Source organism: Alosa pseudoharengus, unplaced genomic scaffold (genome assembly GCF_046254945.1).
Source record: "Alosa pseudoharengus isolate Yale_2024_CS ecotype anadromous, Long Island Sound unplaced genomic scaffold, YU_APseudo_1.1 YU_APseudo_1.1_scf_24, whole genome shotgun sequence".
Classification (NCBI taxonomy): Eukaryota; Metazoa; Chordata; class Actinopteri; order Clupeiformes; family Clupeidae; genus Alosa; species Alosa pseudoharengus.
This window is the reverse complement of record NW_027468689.1, coordinates 32,236,629-32,251,988: the sequence shown is the minus strand read 5'-3', so window position 1 is coordinate 32,251,988 and position 15,360 is coordinate 32,236,629. Positions and strand designations below refer to the sequence as shown.

General features: G+C 45.4%; 1 protein-coding gene across 1 annotated transcript; it reads right to left on the bottom strand.

Annotated features, from left to right (window-relative positions):
• Positions 1 to 210: 210 nt before the first annotated feature.
• marchf7 (membrane-associated ring finger (C3HC4) 7) lies at positions 211 to 13,771 on the bottom strand. Its single transcript, XM_076303746.1, has 11 exons — positions 13,734 to 13,771; positions 9,901 to 10,085; positions 7,985 to 8,137; positions 6,001 to 6,166; positions 5,457 to 5,630; positions 3,735 to 4,995; positions 3,441 to 3,610; positions 3,124 to 3,227; positions 2,802 to 2,903; positions 2,057 to 2,105; positions 211 to 1,259 (listed from the first exon to the last, which is right to left on the bottom strand). Exons 2-11 carry the CDS (start codon positions 10,081 to 10,083, stop codon positions 1,156 to 1,158), a joined length of 2,466 nt encoding a protein of 821 aa, XP_076159861.1. The 5' UTR covers positions 10,084 to 10,085; positions 13,734 to 13,771; the 3' UTR covers positions 211 to 1,155.
• Between the last annotated feature and the right edge of the window lie 1,589 nt (positions 13,772 to 15,360).

Here is a 15,360-nt window from a genome sequence, read left to right as displayed (position 1 = left end):
GTTCCAATACACAAAATCTAATATGTATAAAATGTGCACAAAAAATAAACCACTAAAAGATTTACAAAATGGATACAAGTATACAAGGTGTTTTTTTTACTCAACTACAATGTTCTGGCAGTATCATTATTACACAGCAGTGAAGATGACTAAGTAAAGGTCGACTCCCACTGATACTCCCAAAGGACGAGACCTTATTCATACTCTGCATACATTTGAAAGCTTTATTTTAGGAATTCAATCAGGAAATCAACAGTAAGCCAAGCAAAACTTACATTACCTTTTTTTTGTTCTTCAAACACAAAACAGCCGTGACACAGGACAAAAAAAAAGTGAGAACATAAAAGACAAACAAAAATCACATTAGCTCTGTTTCACATCAGAGTTTCAACTCAAAAACAACCAACATGGTTTTTCACATACAGAAAGAGAAAGATGTTTAAAGGGAATATATGTTGCTGTTCTTCATCATTTCACATGCCTGCGCGCGCACGCACGCACGCACACACACACACACACACACACACACACACACCAAAAAGGTGTTGATGAAAATGTAGAGCAGAGTGATAATCACTGCCTCAGTGTCTTTCAAAACTGGCTAGCGCAGTCAGTAGGGTTCAGCGCATCCCAATGACTGACACACACATCATATCATATCCCAGGGCAGACATGAAGACAAGAGCGATCATACACATAAAATGACAAGCTTGATGAAAGTGTGCCTGACCCTTGTGACAGAGCCAGTGAGTGAGTGAGTGAGTGAGTGAATGAATGAATGAATGAATGAAATAATGAACGAACGAACGAACTAGAAAAACTATAATGGTTGTGGAAAACAGCATGGTGAGACACAAGAAAAAAAAGGCATAGCGTTTTCTCCAGAGGAATTGTGGGATACAGTGATTAAACAAAAGAAGGGGGGGGGGTAAAAATAACTACCCAAACAAACTTTTTTTTTTTTACTTTTCATTCTCTTGTGTTTTTAAGGCAGAAAAAGCAAGTTCCTCCTCCTCCTCTCCCCTGTTCTTGGCATGGTGGAGCAGCTCGCTCCTCCTCTTCTGGAGGACAAAGGCAGAGTGTAGTCAGACAAGCCTGGATCGAAAGGAGCAGAGAGCGGACAAGCAGCTCCCTGGCTTTTGCACGTCCCTTTGATCAGTATTCCTCCTCTTCCTCTTCGTCATCATCATCCTCCAGGTCGCAGAAGTCGATGGACGGACGGTGGTCCCGCTCCTCCTCATCGGACTCAGCGTATGAACCTGTGAAAGAGAGAAAGGGAGAGAGAGAGAGAGGGAGAAAAAAAGACAAATTAAGAAACAAAGGAGGAAGTAGCAGACCCCAGGCAGAGAGGGAAAAAATATCAGTGCATAATGTAAACAAACATCTTCATTTCTAACAACAATACCAAGACTATCCTCACCTTTAACCTATAATGCTTTCTCTTTAACTCACAGCCATTTGAGAGTGAACACCTTTGGGCAGCCGTGACTTCTTTCTGAACTGCATTCCATACTCAGCAATAAAGCAGCACTGTGGTGCATTGCCATAGCAATCTGGACATGCTCTGCCGGTCACACTGAGTGCAGAATCATCTAGGATATTCCAGCTATGCCTTCCTTTCTCACCAACACACCCATGCCTTGCCTTGAGGTGAAAACTCCTAGATTCAGAGGAGCATAAGTCCATCCCAGGATCTGCTCATTCCTACAGCTTGTTGTTAAACCAGTAGTGCTCCTAAACCAGATCATACTGTTCTCAAATAACCACAACAGGACCTAAACTACTGCATTTGGGGGCATGAATATCTTTATCTTTGACTACTTCAAATCCCAAATGAAATAAAGTGTGTTTTTCTTACCCCTATAAATGTTTTATAAGGAAGCACATTTAAACATAATGAGTGGTTTTAGCAAACTTTTGGCAGTGTTAGGTCCTATAGTGTAGCCAATAATGTCGCAGCTTTTAGTTTTACAGTTCAAGTTAACAGCATCTAAAGACAAACAAATGAAAAATAAAAACACCAAGGCACCAAAAGGAAAAAGTCATTCCAACATACTTTCAAGATTGTCCATGTGTTCATGAAGAGTTCTCGCCAAGTTGAAAAACTGAGCGAGAGAAGGGGAGAGTTTCAAAAATAACACATCACAGCGCTGGTGTTATAATATGGTTTGAAATCTACACAAAAGGAGCTGGGCGGTATAAGAAGGGTTAACAAACAGGATTGATTTACCCTGAGATGGGAGACTCTGAGATTTCGTTGAAGTTAGTTCAATAAACACATTTGTTCACTCTGAGTTTAGTGTATACCTGACTACTATAAAAAATCATCATCAATGGAGCTCAGAAATGACAAATTACCATGGCAACCGTTACCTCACTTCCTACGTTACACCATTTTAGAAATTCTAATATTCGTTGCAGGTGCATTGCATTGCCCATATCATCAAAAAACGAATACAAGTATTCCTGTTCGTTTCTACCGGGTGTAGGCTATGGAAATGTATTAGCTCCACATCAGATGGATAGACGCATGTACAATGGCTGTTCCACAGGAGGGAGGAGATAATAGAGAAACACTGAACCAAAGTTTGACACGAGTTTCTAACTGAAACGGAAAGCCCAGAGTTTACCTCATCATTCCCACCAAACTCTTTTTAACAAAGCCCGCTTTCGGGACTACCCCCTGGTCAGGTCGTTGCTTTAAAACTGTACTGAGATCTGAGAGCATGCTAAAGCGGTTTAAAGCAGCGGTGATGTTGTGGGCTGTGCCCGAGAGGGCAGCACAGACAGACACTACTCACCCCTGCCTCATTGGCTGCGCCCAGCACATCAGAGAACCTCTGCTCACACAGGTGGAGCAGCACCACCAGGTACAGGCCACAGCTGATAAACTCATACTCCGACTGAAACGCACACACAAACACACACTCAATAAAGGACAACAAAACATAAAAAAAACTCCCAAGTGATTCTGTTGGCCATGACTGCTACATTGAATGAGCAAGGACGCTAGGCTATATTGGTAGTGCTTGTAATCATGAGTTGAGTCAAAGCTCAAAGGAATGGATGACAAACATGAGCTAAATGTGTACAGCTGCTTGTAGTGCAGATGCACTCACTAACCCGCTCGTGGGACCTGTAGAGCTCGTTGATGTCAAAGTTGTCTATGTTCAGATGCAGTTTCTCCTTACACAGCTCACACGTGGTGATGGCATCAAGGTTCGACCCTGACGGGGAGAAAGACAAGTTTTCTATGTTGTTCTCTTGACATTTCACCGTTATTCTCTATGATATGTGATACAGACACATCCTACGGAATCTCTTGAGGGTGTAGTGTGTAAATATATGCTGTGCAAGTCCCAATTTGCATAGACACAACAGAATCTGGTTAATCTGTTAATCCAGAGAGAGTGTGTGTGTGTGTGTGTGTTGCTCCATACCAGAGCTGATCTTTGACAGGAGCCACTTCTTGATGCAGTCCTGGTGCACATACTGCAGGCTGCCGGTGCAGCGGCAAGGCTCGATCAGAGGGTTGGAGCCGGACTCCTCAGCCATCTGGCAGATACGGCACAGATCCCCCTCCTCCTCATCAGAGTCCTCCAATAGCAGGCTGCAGGGGGAGGGTGGAGAGGAATGAATGGAGCAATCATCTCCCAACCATCTGTGCCCATGAAAACTGCTACAACACACATTTACTAGCCCCAGTAAACTGCAGGTGTGGGATATTGTCTCACCTCTCCTGAAGCTTGCGCAGCCTCTCTGGGTCCCTGGAGGGGGCGGGCTTCTCCTTCTCCTGTCCGTCAGGCTGGCCCCTCCCACCAGCACCACCCACCTCCACTGCCAGCATCATGTGATCAGGAACGCGGAGCAGCGGATTGGACATCACCCGAGTGAAGGCGTGCCCACGGCCAAGGCCGGCCAATCGCGCAGCGTCTTGCAGCTGAGCCGCCGACAGACCAAGCGCCCCCATGGAGGGAGCCGCCGCCGCCGCCGCTGCTCCTTCAGCCTCCTCCTCCTCATCATCGTCGTCGTCTTCCTCCTCCTCCAGGGGTGTGCGCGGGGCGTCGGGGCTGGCATGTGGGGGCACGTGGGCACGCACAGCCGTTTCGTCGCGTCCCTCACGACGACGGCGGGCAAAGAGGGGTGTGCAGCGGTTCCGCAGGGACGAGGAGAGCCACGAGCTCCCAACGCCACCTCCTCCTCCACCACCTCCTGCTGCTGCTGCTGCTGCTCCTGCTGCCCCTCCTCCTGAGGCTACAGCTGCAGCTGCGGCCGCCCGGCTCCTCCAGAACTCGGGGGACATGGTCTGCTGCTGCTGGGCGTCCACTGAGGGCCGGCCACGGGACTCCCTCACTGGCGAGAGCTCCTGTCGCCGGCGCCGCAGCATGGCAAAGGCCGACTGCACGGGGTCTGCTACTTCCTCTTGGCGCTCAGGGGCTGCCAGCGGAGGTTGGGATGGGGAGGGGATGGGCAGTCGGGGGGCAGGAGGAGGAGGAGCAGGAGCAGGAGGAGGAGAGGTGGGGGCAGCGGCTGAGCTAGAGGAGGAAGAGTCCTGGCTGGAGCGGCGGGAGAAGAGGCGGGAGAGGAGATGGCGGGTGGATCGTCTGCCATCCGGTTGGCTGCTGCTGCTGCTGCTACTGGTGCTGGTGCTGGTGCTGGTGGAGGTGGTGGTTGGCTCAGAGGTGGAGGAGGAGGGGGTGGTGGTGGAGGACTGGCGCTGAGAGAGGGGTGTGTAAGGGATGGAGCTCCAGGAGGAGAGGCGAGAGGGGTCAGAGAGCGTGGAGCGAGCACGGGAGGTGGAGGAGGTGAGGTGGTCAGATGAGAGGGAGGTGCGCGCCGGTGAGGGGGAGAGGTAGTCGGAGGAGGAGGACGAGGAGCTGGAGGCGGGGGAGGAGAGGTACCGGCTAGAAGGAGTCTCCCGACGGCTGGAGGAGCCGAAGCTCTCTTTGGGCCGGGCCCCCTGAGCGTAGGTGGAGGTCACACGCTCTGGGCGGTCTGGAGAGGACAAACACACGCGCACACAAAAAAAACACACACACACACACACACACACACACACACACACACACACACACACACACACACACACACACACACACACACACACACACACACACACACACACACACACACACACACACACACACACACACACACACACACACACACACACACACACACACACACACACACACACACACACACACACACACACACACACACACACACACACACACACATTACTATTGGCTTTTCTACATTGTGCGCACATCAGAAAGAGAGCCCTGCTGTGTGTGTATGGAAGGAAGTGTTGTGCACTAGAATGTGGTGTGTTTGGGTATGCATGTGGGTCCACATCAAATGAATGTCAACCCTGTTTCTCTTTAAGGAGATCAAATGGAGAATAATGGTCAGTGTGTTTGTGTGTGTGTGTGTGTGTGTAAAAGAACACCTACACAGAGAGGAGCTGAAGGTGGAGCTGCGCTCTCCCAGGCTGCTGTAGCCGGACTCTCCCCTCTTGTCCAGCTCCCTGCGCGCCCACAGCCCCTCGGAGGACGAAGACGAGCTAGAGGAGGTGGATGAGGACGAAGACGATCTGGACAGAGGGCTGAGGCTCTTCCACGGCATATCTAAACACAAGTTCACTTTGTTATTCCCCTGCGTGTGAAAGAGAAGTACAAGCCGATACAACAAAGGTATCAGGTTATTCCGGCTCTGTGCTTTTGCCAGGAGCAGATAAAACATTTTGTGTTGACATGTGGGGAGCTCTCACACACACACACTTCAACGGCCAACGCCTGATGTCATCTCTGTCTTATTTCTACACACCCCCACCCACACCACTCCTCTGTGTGGACCAACATTTGTTCAGGACACCGCCCATTTCACTATTCCTTGTCCATTGTTTTTCATTTTTCAGAAACGGCTTTTATGATACCAGAGTATGATAGCAGATTCTCCATTTAAACGTGGACTACGGTGAAGTGAGCTGGGATTTACCTGAGGCGCTGTTCAGGGAGGAGTAGGAGCTGCTGGTGGCCGAGCCGGACAGGGTCCTGGCGTAGGCCGCTCGGTTGGTGTAGGACAGCTTGGCCCGTTTGGACTCGCTGTCCTGCGTGGAGCTGAGCAGGCCCGTGTAAGGACCCAGTCTCCTCTCTGGATCCATCTGTCAGAACAAGGAAAACAAATCGTACTCATGCTTCACACATTCATGCCCCCTTACCCTTTCAGTTTGGTGAAAACTGTTCATAAGCCCTTAAAAACTGAGTAATATACTGTAGCATAACACAGGGTTTCTACAGGTTTCAACAGCAGGTTTCGTTTTTATCAGTTATGAGTTCCACACAAATCTTGTAAGAGTTTCTTTACATTGTGATACTGTATCTGTCCCATTGAGAGAAAGAATTACAACTACAAGTTCTATCTATGCAGCTGAAAAAAAAGAAAAAAAAATCAATGACCACTGTTACGTTAACAAAGTTACGTTAAATGAACATTAACATAATTAAGACCTACCCAAGTGTATTTAAGACATAATGTGTAATATTCTAATGTATTTCATACTTTGTAAGGCTTAAAATTCATATAATTAAATGTTAGGCCAAGACGTTTTCAGACCCTGGGGGAAACCCTGTAATACTGCCTTGCAGCTTTACTATTTATTTTCCTCCCATTTGTATAATCAGACTGAGGCATTAGGTGATGAATGACTGTTATCTGACTCTTTGTACACTTCAGGCAGTTTGAGATAGGGCTAACTAAGGATGTATTCCCTGCGCTTAGTCCCACAGCTTGTTTCCCAGCAGACTCAATACCAATGTTGTCATTCTAGCTCTGTTCCCTCTTCAGCACAAGTGACTGGGAGAAAGGACCATCGCCAGTTAGGTCAGTTTGTAGGCTTGCTGGGACATACAGACTGATGTCAGAGGGAATGATTCAGGGCGTGGGCTTGTTTCATCCCCCTGCTCATCTACTGAGCTCATTAGATTAGGTCATGCTTCTGAAGGGATAAGATCTGGATGAGCTGTTGGGACTCCCAGGTCTCATAAGACCACCACATGCTGTTAAAGCAACAGAACAGAGTTGTTCCCATTAACTAAAACCTGAGACTTGCCTCACTAACACCACCAGATTCACAGTTGGTGCTGGTGCAAGCTAGCTAGCTGGCTAGCTGATGCTGATATTGTGCTGCGAAAGCAGTTCTTACATTTTTACAGCGTTGTGAACTTTTTGTGGACCACTAAATTACACTGAAGTGTGAATAGTCTAGGCAGTTTCTGAAAACACGTTTTTCTCCAACCTACTCATAACCAAAAGTAAGTAAATACATTTTTTAAATAAATAAAATGTTCCCCTACATAATATACCTTTCAACAAAAACAGTTTCCCTTCTAATATGTCTATTTTAATGCAACCCAGCCAACAACTAGGGCTGTTATACAGGTTTGTGGCACTGGGTTCTAAGCAACTTTAACTGGTTTCTTAGCAACTTTAGTAATTCATGAGTCAAAGTGGGTGTAAGTGGGTATGGATTCCAAATATGGCACATTCATACAAACTCACACCCACACAACATCAAAACTGCCATCATTCTGGTGAAAACCAGATACAACCTCTGGATAGAACATAGTCTACAATTTCAACATGCTTGGCACTGATGGATCAACAGCCCAAGCCGCTAAAGACGTGTGCTTTTCCAAATAGTATCACAGGCCAAGTAACACGCTCACCTCCGAATTTACTGAGTTACACAAGTATGGGTGCAGTTCCCATTTCAAATGTGCCATTTGTGTAGACATACAGAACTTGAGCAGAACGTCTAGGTAGGTGTTGGTTTCAGGTGTGGTGGCAGGATATAGCTTTGAATGTGGCGACATACACACACAGAACAGCACTAGTGTCAGCTTGTTTACACGCACCACACTTTCACTCTTAGGTACTAGGGTGCAGGGGCCAGTTTTGGAGGCATTCCTATGGGTCTCACCAATTTGCTTCTGCTGCTCCCCAAGGAGGGCTCCACCCACGAGCGGTCTCGGGACACAGAGGAGGAGGAGGAGAGAGGGGAGGAGAGTTTCCAGCTTGAGTGGCGGCTCTCGGAAGAGCCATAGTCCCGGGAGCCACTGAGGTAACGGGAACTCTGGAAACAAACCAGACAGAGAAAACATCAAAGAGTCAGACTGGGGGAAAGATGGGGACAATGAGAAAGTGTAAAAGAGTTAAAGAAATAGCCTGGGCGAACCCAAACGAACCGGTTAGCAAATTTGAATTTGCTCTGCAGCCCATTGACGCCCGTTTCCAAACTTGCTGTTTTACTTCCACAGGCGTAACCAAAGTGAAATTAAATGTACATTTGTGCATTAAAAGTGCATGAAGTTATTTTCTCAATTCCAAAGAAAATACACATTCCTGAGTATTTGGTGATTTGGAAACGGGCGTCAGTGGGCTCCTTTCCAGACCAACCTGCAGAGCAAATTCAAATTTGCTAACAGGTTCATCTGGGTTCATCCTGGCTAGTAGAGAGAGTGACAGACAAAAACAAAGAAAGAAAACTGGAAAAAAATGTTATTTTATGTTGTAATTTGCTGCCGCTAGGGGCGCGTCTAGATTTCTAGGCTAGGATGCTACTATATGCAAGACAGAGAGGAATACATGAACCACACTATCTGAGGGTGCCAAAATACATTCCCCAGTATTAAAAAAAAAAAGAATGTAACATTAAACCTTTTAAGTCACAAGATGACACTGTGTTCATTAAGCCCTGTGATGTAACAATGGTTTACAATTAGCTGAGACTGAGCCTCTGATACCCCATGAGCTCTGAAACATAACACCCCCACACACCCCCACACACACGTGGGGAGGGAACACATGTTTGTATGCATCCATCTGGCAGTACTGTACATGATAAATATGGCCATCAGTGGTGCAAAGAGACAGCAGGAGCGGTCTTTTCTATCGTTAACCAATGAGAAGTGGATGTTGGCCAAAGGAAAGTCTGACTTCATGCTCAGAAAATAGAGACACATCAGACAGGGTAGATTCGGTGGAAGCAGAAATGAACTTGCACACCTTTGGAGACACCATCACAAGCGTGCACAATAAATCAACAAGGGAAGGGACTACGACAGATTTATTACATTTATTTAGGGAATTTAATTCATAATTATTTGAAAATTCAAAGTAGATAATTGGAAACGAAAAAGATATCCAGCAATATTATTATTACACATCATGAACTCAGTAACCACCTCTCATGATGCTATCACACACACACACACCACACACACACACACAGTAACCTTATCTTGCGCGACGGCACCTTAACGGGCAGAGTGAAATGTGCAGGGGCCAGGAATCTGGGCCGGCCTATAAAAAGAGCTGGCTAATGAAGCCCCTGTAACATGAACAGCCTCCCCTCCTGAGCACGGGGACAGCTAGCATCGCGTGCTGGTGCAGGCTAAACAACCAGGAGACTGACGAGGGACTGCCCTGTGATTGGGGGGGGGGTTAACTTGCAAAGTTAGCACTGTGTGTAGCCTTTCTAGAAGCATCCATAAGACACTCACTAAACTAAATTAAACAAAAAGCTATTTGCCCACAACAGGCCATCTTTGATAAGAGGCAATGTTCACTTGAAACTGATGCAGTTAGTGCTGTTTTTTGATGTCATGCCATAGCTCAGGTCTATTTCTACTTTTCCTCCTATAATGCTAAGAAGTGGTGATCTCCTACTGTGCTGCTTTGCAGGATGTGGTGACATCCTTCTCTAATGTGCAGGAAATGAGTTTACACAAAATTAAACTTCCGGTTACTACACACATTTTTACTTCAGGCAGTGTTAGTAGTTAGTAGTTAACTGCTCATTTAGTGGTGGTTGGGGGAGGGAGACAGGCATACTACCTGGTAGTCTGAGTCCAGTTTGCTGGAAGAGGTCCGTCCGAAGCGCTCACTAGAGAGAACGCTCCCCCTGCCATAGAGAGAGCCGGCGCCCAGCGAGGAAGAGGCGGAGAGCGATGAAGGTGTGGAGAGCGATGAGGAGCTGGAACCCCCAAAGGGTAGCAGCCTGCGCGGCTTAGAATCCATCACTGGACAGAGGCAGACAGAGAGACAAGAGATTCATTTCTCCAGAACATTCTTTCCAGTTAGCACAAGAGCGCAAAGGACATGTCTATCAAGGTTATTTAAACTATTGCCACGTTGGACGCAAACTGATGGAAGCCATTGGCTTATTTTTTGTTATACTGATGAAAAAGCGGTCTCCAAAATCTGACAGAGCTCTACCATGGAAAGAGGTGTTCTGAGAAAACGACTCCTGCCATTTAAACTACGGTCCAACTGGCATGAGCATTTCGTCCTGCTCACTGTAACAGGCAGTTGGTCTTTGAGCAGTTTATTAGAAATGATAACATTATAGCTTTGGTGTTCTAATATCACATTGCAGAGCTACAAGGAACAGTAGAACTTAGAATTCCATTTTCTTGTACTAATGTGGCGGTGATTCAACTGCGCCTTTTCAACAAACCCCACAAGAAGTTAGCCGAACTCCCACACTCCTAATTCAGTGTTACCAACATCTCTTGAGCCTTAGGCCATGCATCATGCTTCTGACTCGAAAATTAAAGCAGCAGCAGACCTTCACCTGAACAGCTCAGCCATTTGGTAAACAAGACACTAACGTGTGCTAAGGTTTCCACACAGGGCGAGTCATTGATAAAGCCCAGACAAAGTTGGTGCATCATAAAAACCTCAACAAAATAATGACTTTATGAGTCACACTAATACACTCAACTGAATTACAAAGAATACCCAAATCCATACCAAAACTATCGGTAAACATCAAAATATAAAATATAAGCTATAAATAATCACAGTTCAGACAGGAAAATTGTGAATATGCTGACATGAGAGGCAGAATGTAGGCCAATTTAACAGAATCATGATATCTGTTATTCTTCTGGGACAATGAGTCACATTGTGAAAACAGTTAAATCTCATATGGTGGTTAGAATACATTAATGCACTTTTCAGGATAAATCAGGCTTATTTAAAGGTTGTATCAGCGATAGTGGGGATACGTCACTTCTGTTGATGTTCAAACAAAACAGAGAGCTAGCTTGCTACTCCCTTCCCCTCCCTTCCGTGCAATTAAAACTCTCCTAAATGCGAATATCGTCGGTTATTGGTTGAAACACTTTATTTTAAGAGGGGTTACTTAAGGTAATGAAACAAGGAGGCGCACACAAGGCTTGTGTGAAAAAATGTGTATTGTAGCCGAAAAGTTACAAAAGAAGTCAGAGGCTAAAACTGGAGCAACAGACGTTTCGGACCTAGTCCATTTTAAATGTCTCCAGTAGGACAAACCTTGTTGGTAGCAATTGTTTTTGTGTACAGATCTCGGAGCCTAGACTGCCTACAGAGACACGTTTTTTTGATGGCCTGCTTATGGGGCAGGCAGCTAGCGGATTGTTAGGAAAGATTAGATGAATATGATCATTTATGTTTGGGCCTTTTTTGGGCCTGAAACCGCTGATACAACTTTTAAGCTCTCAGTATCAAAGGTGAACTGACAATAAACATGTAATAAATAATAACAAAAGTGCAACTATGAAATTCTAATCTGGAACATCTTTATGCTCAATGCATTTAGTACTGCACAGAATATTGAAGTTAATGCTTGTGCAAAGCTAACTCTCCTAGTTGAACAATATCTTCTGATATGATGATAACAACATAGTTGACTGAGGAACAGGTCATGTTGACTTGATCCTCTGCCAAAAGACTATGTAGTGTCAAGCCATGCCTGTTGGAGGCGAGAAATTTGATCCGGATTGACACTGCAAATATAGGTTATTGCAGAACAATTCTGCTCACAAGTAAAAATGTCCTGTGGGGGGGGGGGGGGCATTCTATTGATGTAGTGTTGACCATTTTTTATGGAGTTTTTTATGGCCCCTGTGTTCATAATACAGACAGATCTGTTTTACTCTAATCAGGGTGCAAACTGATAACTGCTTCACAGCGCTGACACAGCACTGTGGGTGTAAACACACACACACACACACACACACACACACACACACACACACACACACACACACACACACACACACACACACACACACACACACACACACACACACACACACACACACACACACACACACACACACACACACACACACACACCTGCCGATAGCTCAGACTTCCAGGGTTGGAACAGCTTTCACTTGCAAATATGCACACCCACCCACACTCTGACTGCTTCTCTTTACAACCTTACTACTGACCATGAACTCATAGTACATGCAAAACCTGTGAGGACAACCTGCAAATCATTTCCTCCTCAGACTACAGCACACTCTGGTATGGATTTTGTATCTTAACAGCAACTTCTACACGTGTATGGAACACGTGAAGATGTAAGAAAGGTGTAATCCAGCAAACTGCAAGCTGTTGCACGTTCTATTGTGTTGGATTCATAATAGATACCCCAGCAAAGACAGGTTAGATGAGGACTTCCAACTTCCATTAGCATCGTTCATTAACCATGCCAAAGACATAAACATACACTTAATCTTACATGTGCACACAAGGGCTAACACCCTACTGTCTGGATGTTTTTCAGAAGAGGGCGCCCACATCCATTTCGTGAATTTTCTATGAGACCCCATAGGTCATGCTGTAACCAGCCCAAACCAAAAACAAGCCAAAGGCCTTGTCATTATGTGTCAATTAGAGGGGGATGTATGCACTTCAATGAAATGTCAAAACATGGCATGTCGCAACAGCACACACCCAGAACTGTAGTAGTCCTAACAGTAGGCTACATTCCATTTTTGTCAAACAGAATAAGAACAAGTTTTTTCTGCACCTGTGCTTAATGTGGAATCTGGCACAACAAATTTGTAAAAATGGAGCCACATTTAGATTATGATGAAGTTTAACGACTCATGTGCTGATTGTAGCTAATTATTTGTTGTGCAACTTCAGTGAGGCTAACGCTGTAGACAGAAACCAAGCCAGTCGCCTCCATTATCTGAAAAACTTGCTTCGAGGCTCCAACACCCTCATGACCTTTCAAAATGTCTGTCTCTGGACGCAAAGCAGTGGTTTAGCACTCATACTATTGCTTTATTTGTGTTGGACGAAATGACAGTGAAATATGTTTTAATATCAGATTCGTGCACACACATTCGAATTAGTTGGAAAACTGATGTAGGCCCATACACGCGAACTCCGCTTAAATCTATTCGAGGTAAACAAACTGGTTCGCTAAATCAAGAACACCATTTCCTTCTGGCACCAAGCAGTCAAGAATACAACATTTCTGAATAACACTCCAAATAACGTTAGGATTAGCTCAAAATGCATAGTCTTAGTAAAACACTGTAACGATCAACATACGCAATACTTCTTCATAAACACCTCTAATCAAGCATATAGAACCAAGGAACGGGGCGCACATCAGGGCCTTTGCAATACAGCTAACGTTAGCTGGTTAGTTAGCTAGCAGCAGCATAGCTTTTTGTTGACAATACAGGGTTTAGCTGGCTTACAACAATAATTCATTTTAGGCTAGTTTGTGCTAGCTACAATCGCATGCGGTGTTACTCCAAATTTTACAATTACTTTCGTTCAAATAGTCTCAATTTCTCGCGTTTAAATGACGTTCTGTAGGCGAAAACAACGCCTTTAGCAGTGCTTCCGCATAAACAGAACAAGAAGTGTCTCACCTCTGATTTCCAGTCTCACTGCGTTCAAAATAAATGGCGTCTATGTGTTGATATAAAGAAGGTCATGTGATTTACAGTGCAATCATACACCAAGAGGAAATACGTAACCTATGGTTTTAAAGACCAAACCGTATGCTGTCAAAATAAGAGTCAACCGTTTTGGTCGAACAGCAGTGGGGTCTGTTGACATACAGAGTTGTTTAAAAGGTTTCAAATAATTTTGATAACTTTGAAAAACTCCGGCCTCAAAAAATTAAAGTTCTGCCATGTATTGGTTAAACCTAACACAGGTGATTTTACCACATAGCTGATGTACCCTGAAGAGTTGTGCTGATTAATCCACACTGAAAAAAACAGGACTGGACTGATAACAACCTTATTACTGTCCCATATCAAAACTACCCTTCATTTCCAAAATACTCGAAAGGGTGGTTGCAACCCAACTCCAGACTTATCTTCATGATAACAATCTTCTTGAACAATTTCAATCTGGGTTCTGTTCACGCCACAGCACGGAGACAGCCCTTGTCAAGATCACTGACCTTCTCCGTGCAGCTGATGCTGGCCTACTATCCATTCTCATCCTCCTAGATGCAGTGCCGCCTTCTACACAATATCCCACCAACTGTTGCTTGTGAGCGGCTTGAAAGTATAGGAGTCTGTGGAACTGCCCTTAAGTGGTTTACACACTACCTGACATATTTTGTCAAAATTGAAGGCCACCAGTCAGCTCAGCACTCCAACATGGAGTTCCACAGGGGTCAGTATTAGGGCCACTTTTATTTATTATCTACCTTCTTTCACTAGGCAATATCTTCAGACATCATGGCATCCACTTCCAGTCATATGCAGATGACACACCAAGCCCACTGCCACACTCCCCCCAAACACCCTCACCATCTGTATCCATGACATCCAGGCATGGATGACCACCAATTATCTCCAACTTAACAGTAACAAAACAGAGCTACTGCTCATTGGCACTCCATCCACACTCTCAAAATCCAACATTTCATCAGTCTCCATTGGGGAGGATGTCATACCAGTCTCTAAACAGGTAGAGCCTTGGAGTTATTCTGGACAGTACCCTTTCATTTTCCAACCACATCAATGTCTGCCGGACGGCTTATTTTCACCTCAGAAACATCTCCAGACTGCGTCCCTCACTTTCACAACACTCCACTGAAGTTCTTGTCAACACCCTGGTGACTTCACGGATTGACTACTGCAACGCAATCCTGCAAGGAATCCCCAATAAACTACTCCACCGGCTCCAACTTCTCCAAAACTCAGCTTCACGCATCATCACCCATACCAGTCCACCGACCATGTCACACCCCTGCTGATTCAACTGCACTGGCTCCCCATATCACTATGAATCAACTTCAAAGTCCTGTTAATGACATTCAAAGCACACACAACCTGCACAACCTCGCCCTCTCATATATCACAGAATTACTACAGACCTACATACCCCCACGCTCACTCCGTTCATCATCAGCAATTACTGGCAACCCCATCAGACTCTCCACAATAGGAGCAAGGGCCTTCTCCCATGCTGCACCAAAACTCTGGAACTCACTTCCCCCTTATTTGTGCCATAGACTCCATTTCACAGTTCAAAACC

Bases quoted from the DNA above. Each gene is read 5' to 3' on its own strand.
- marchf7 (XM_076303746.1), bottom strand. From the start codon at position 10,083: ATGGATTCTAAGCCGCGCAGGCTGCTACCCTTTGGGGGTTCCAGCTCC. The intron at 6,167-7,984 runs GTGAGACCCATA...TTGTTCTGACAG, and splicing joins GGAGCAGCAGAAGCAAATTG to ATGGATCCAGAGAGGAGACT. The intron at 3,228-3,440 runs GTATGGAGCAAC...TCTCCCCGTCAG, and splicing joins CCTGTCAAAGATCAGCTCTG to GGTCGAACCTTGATGCCATC.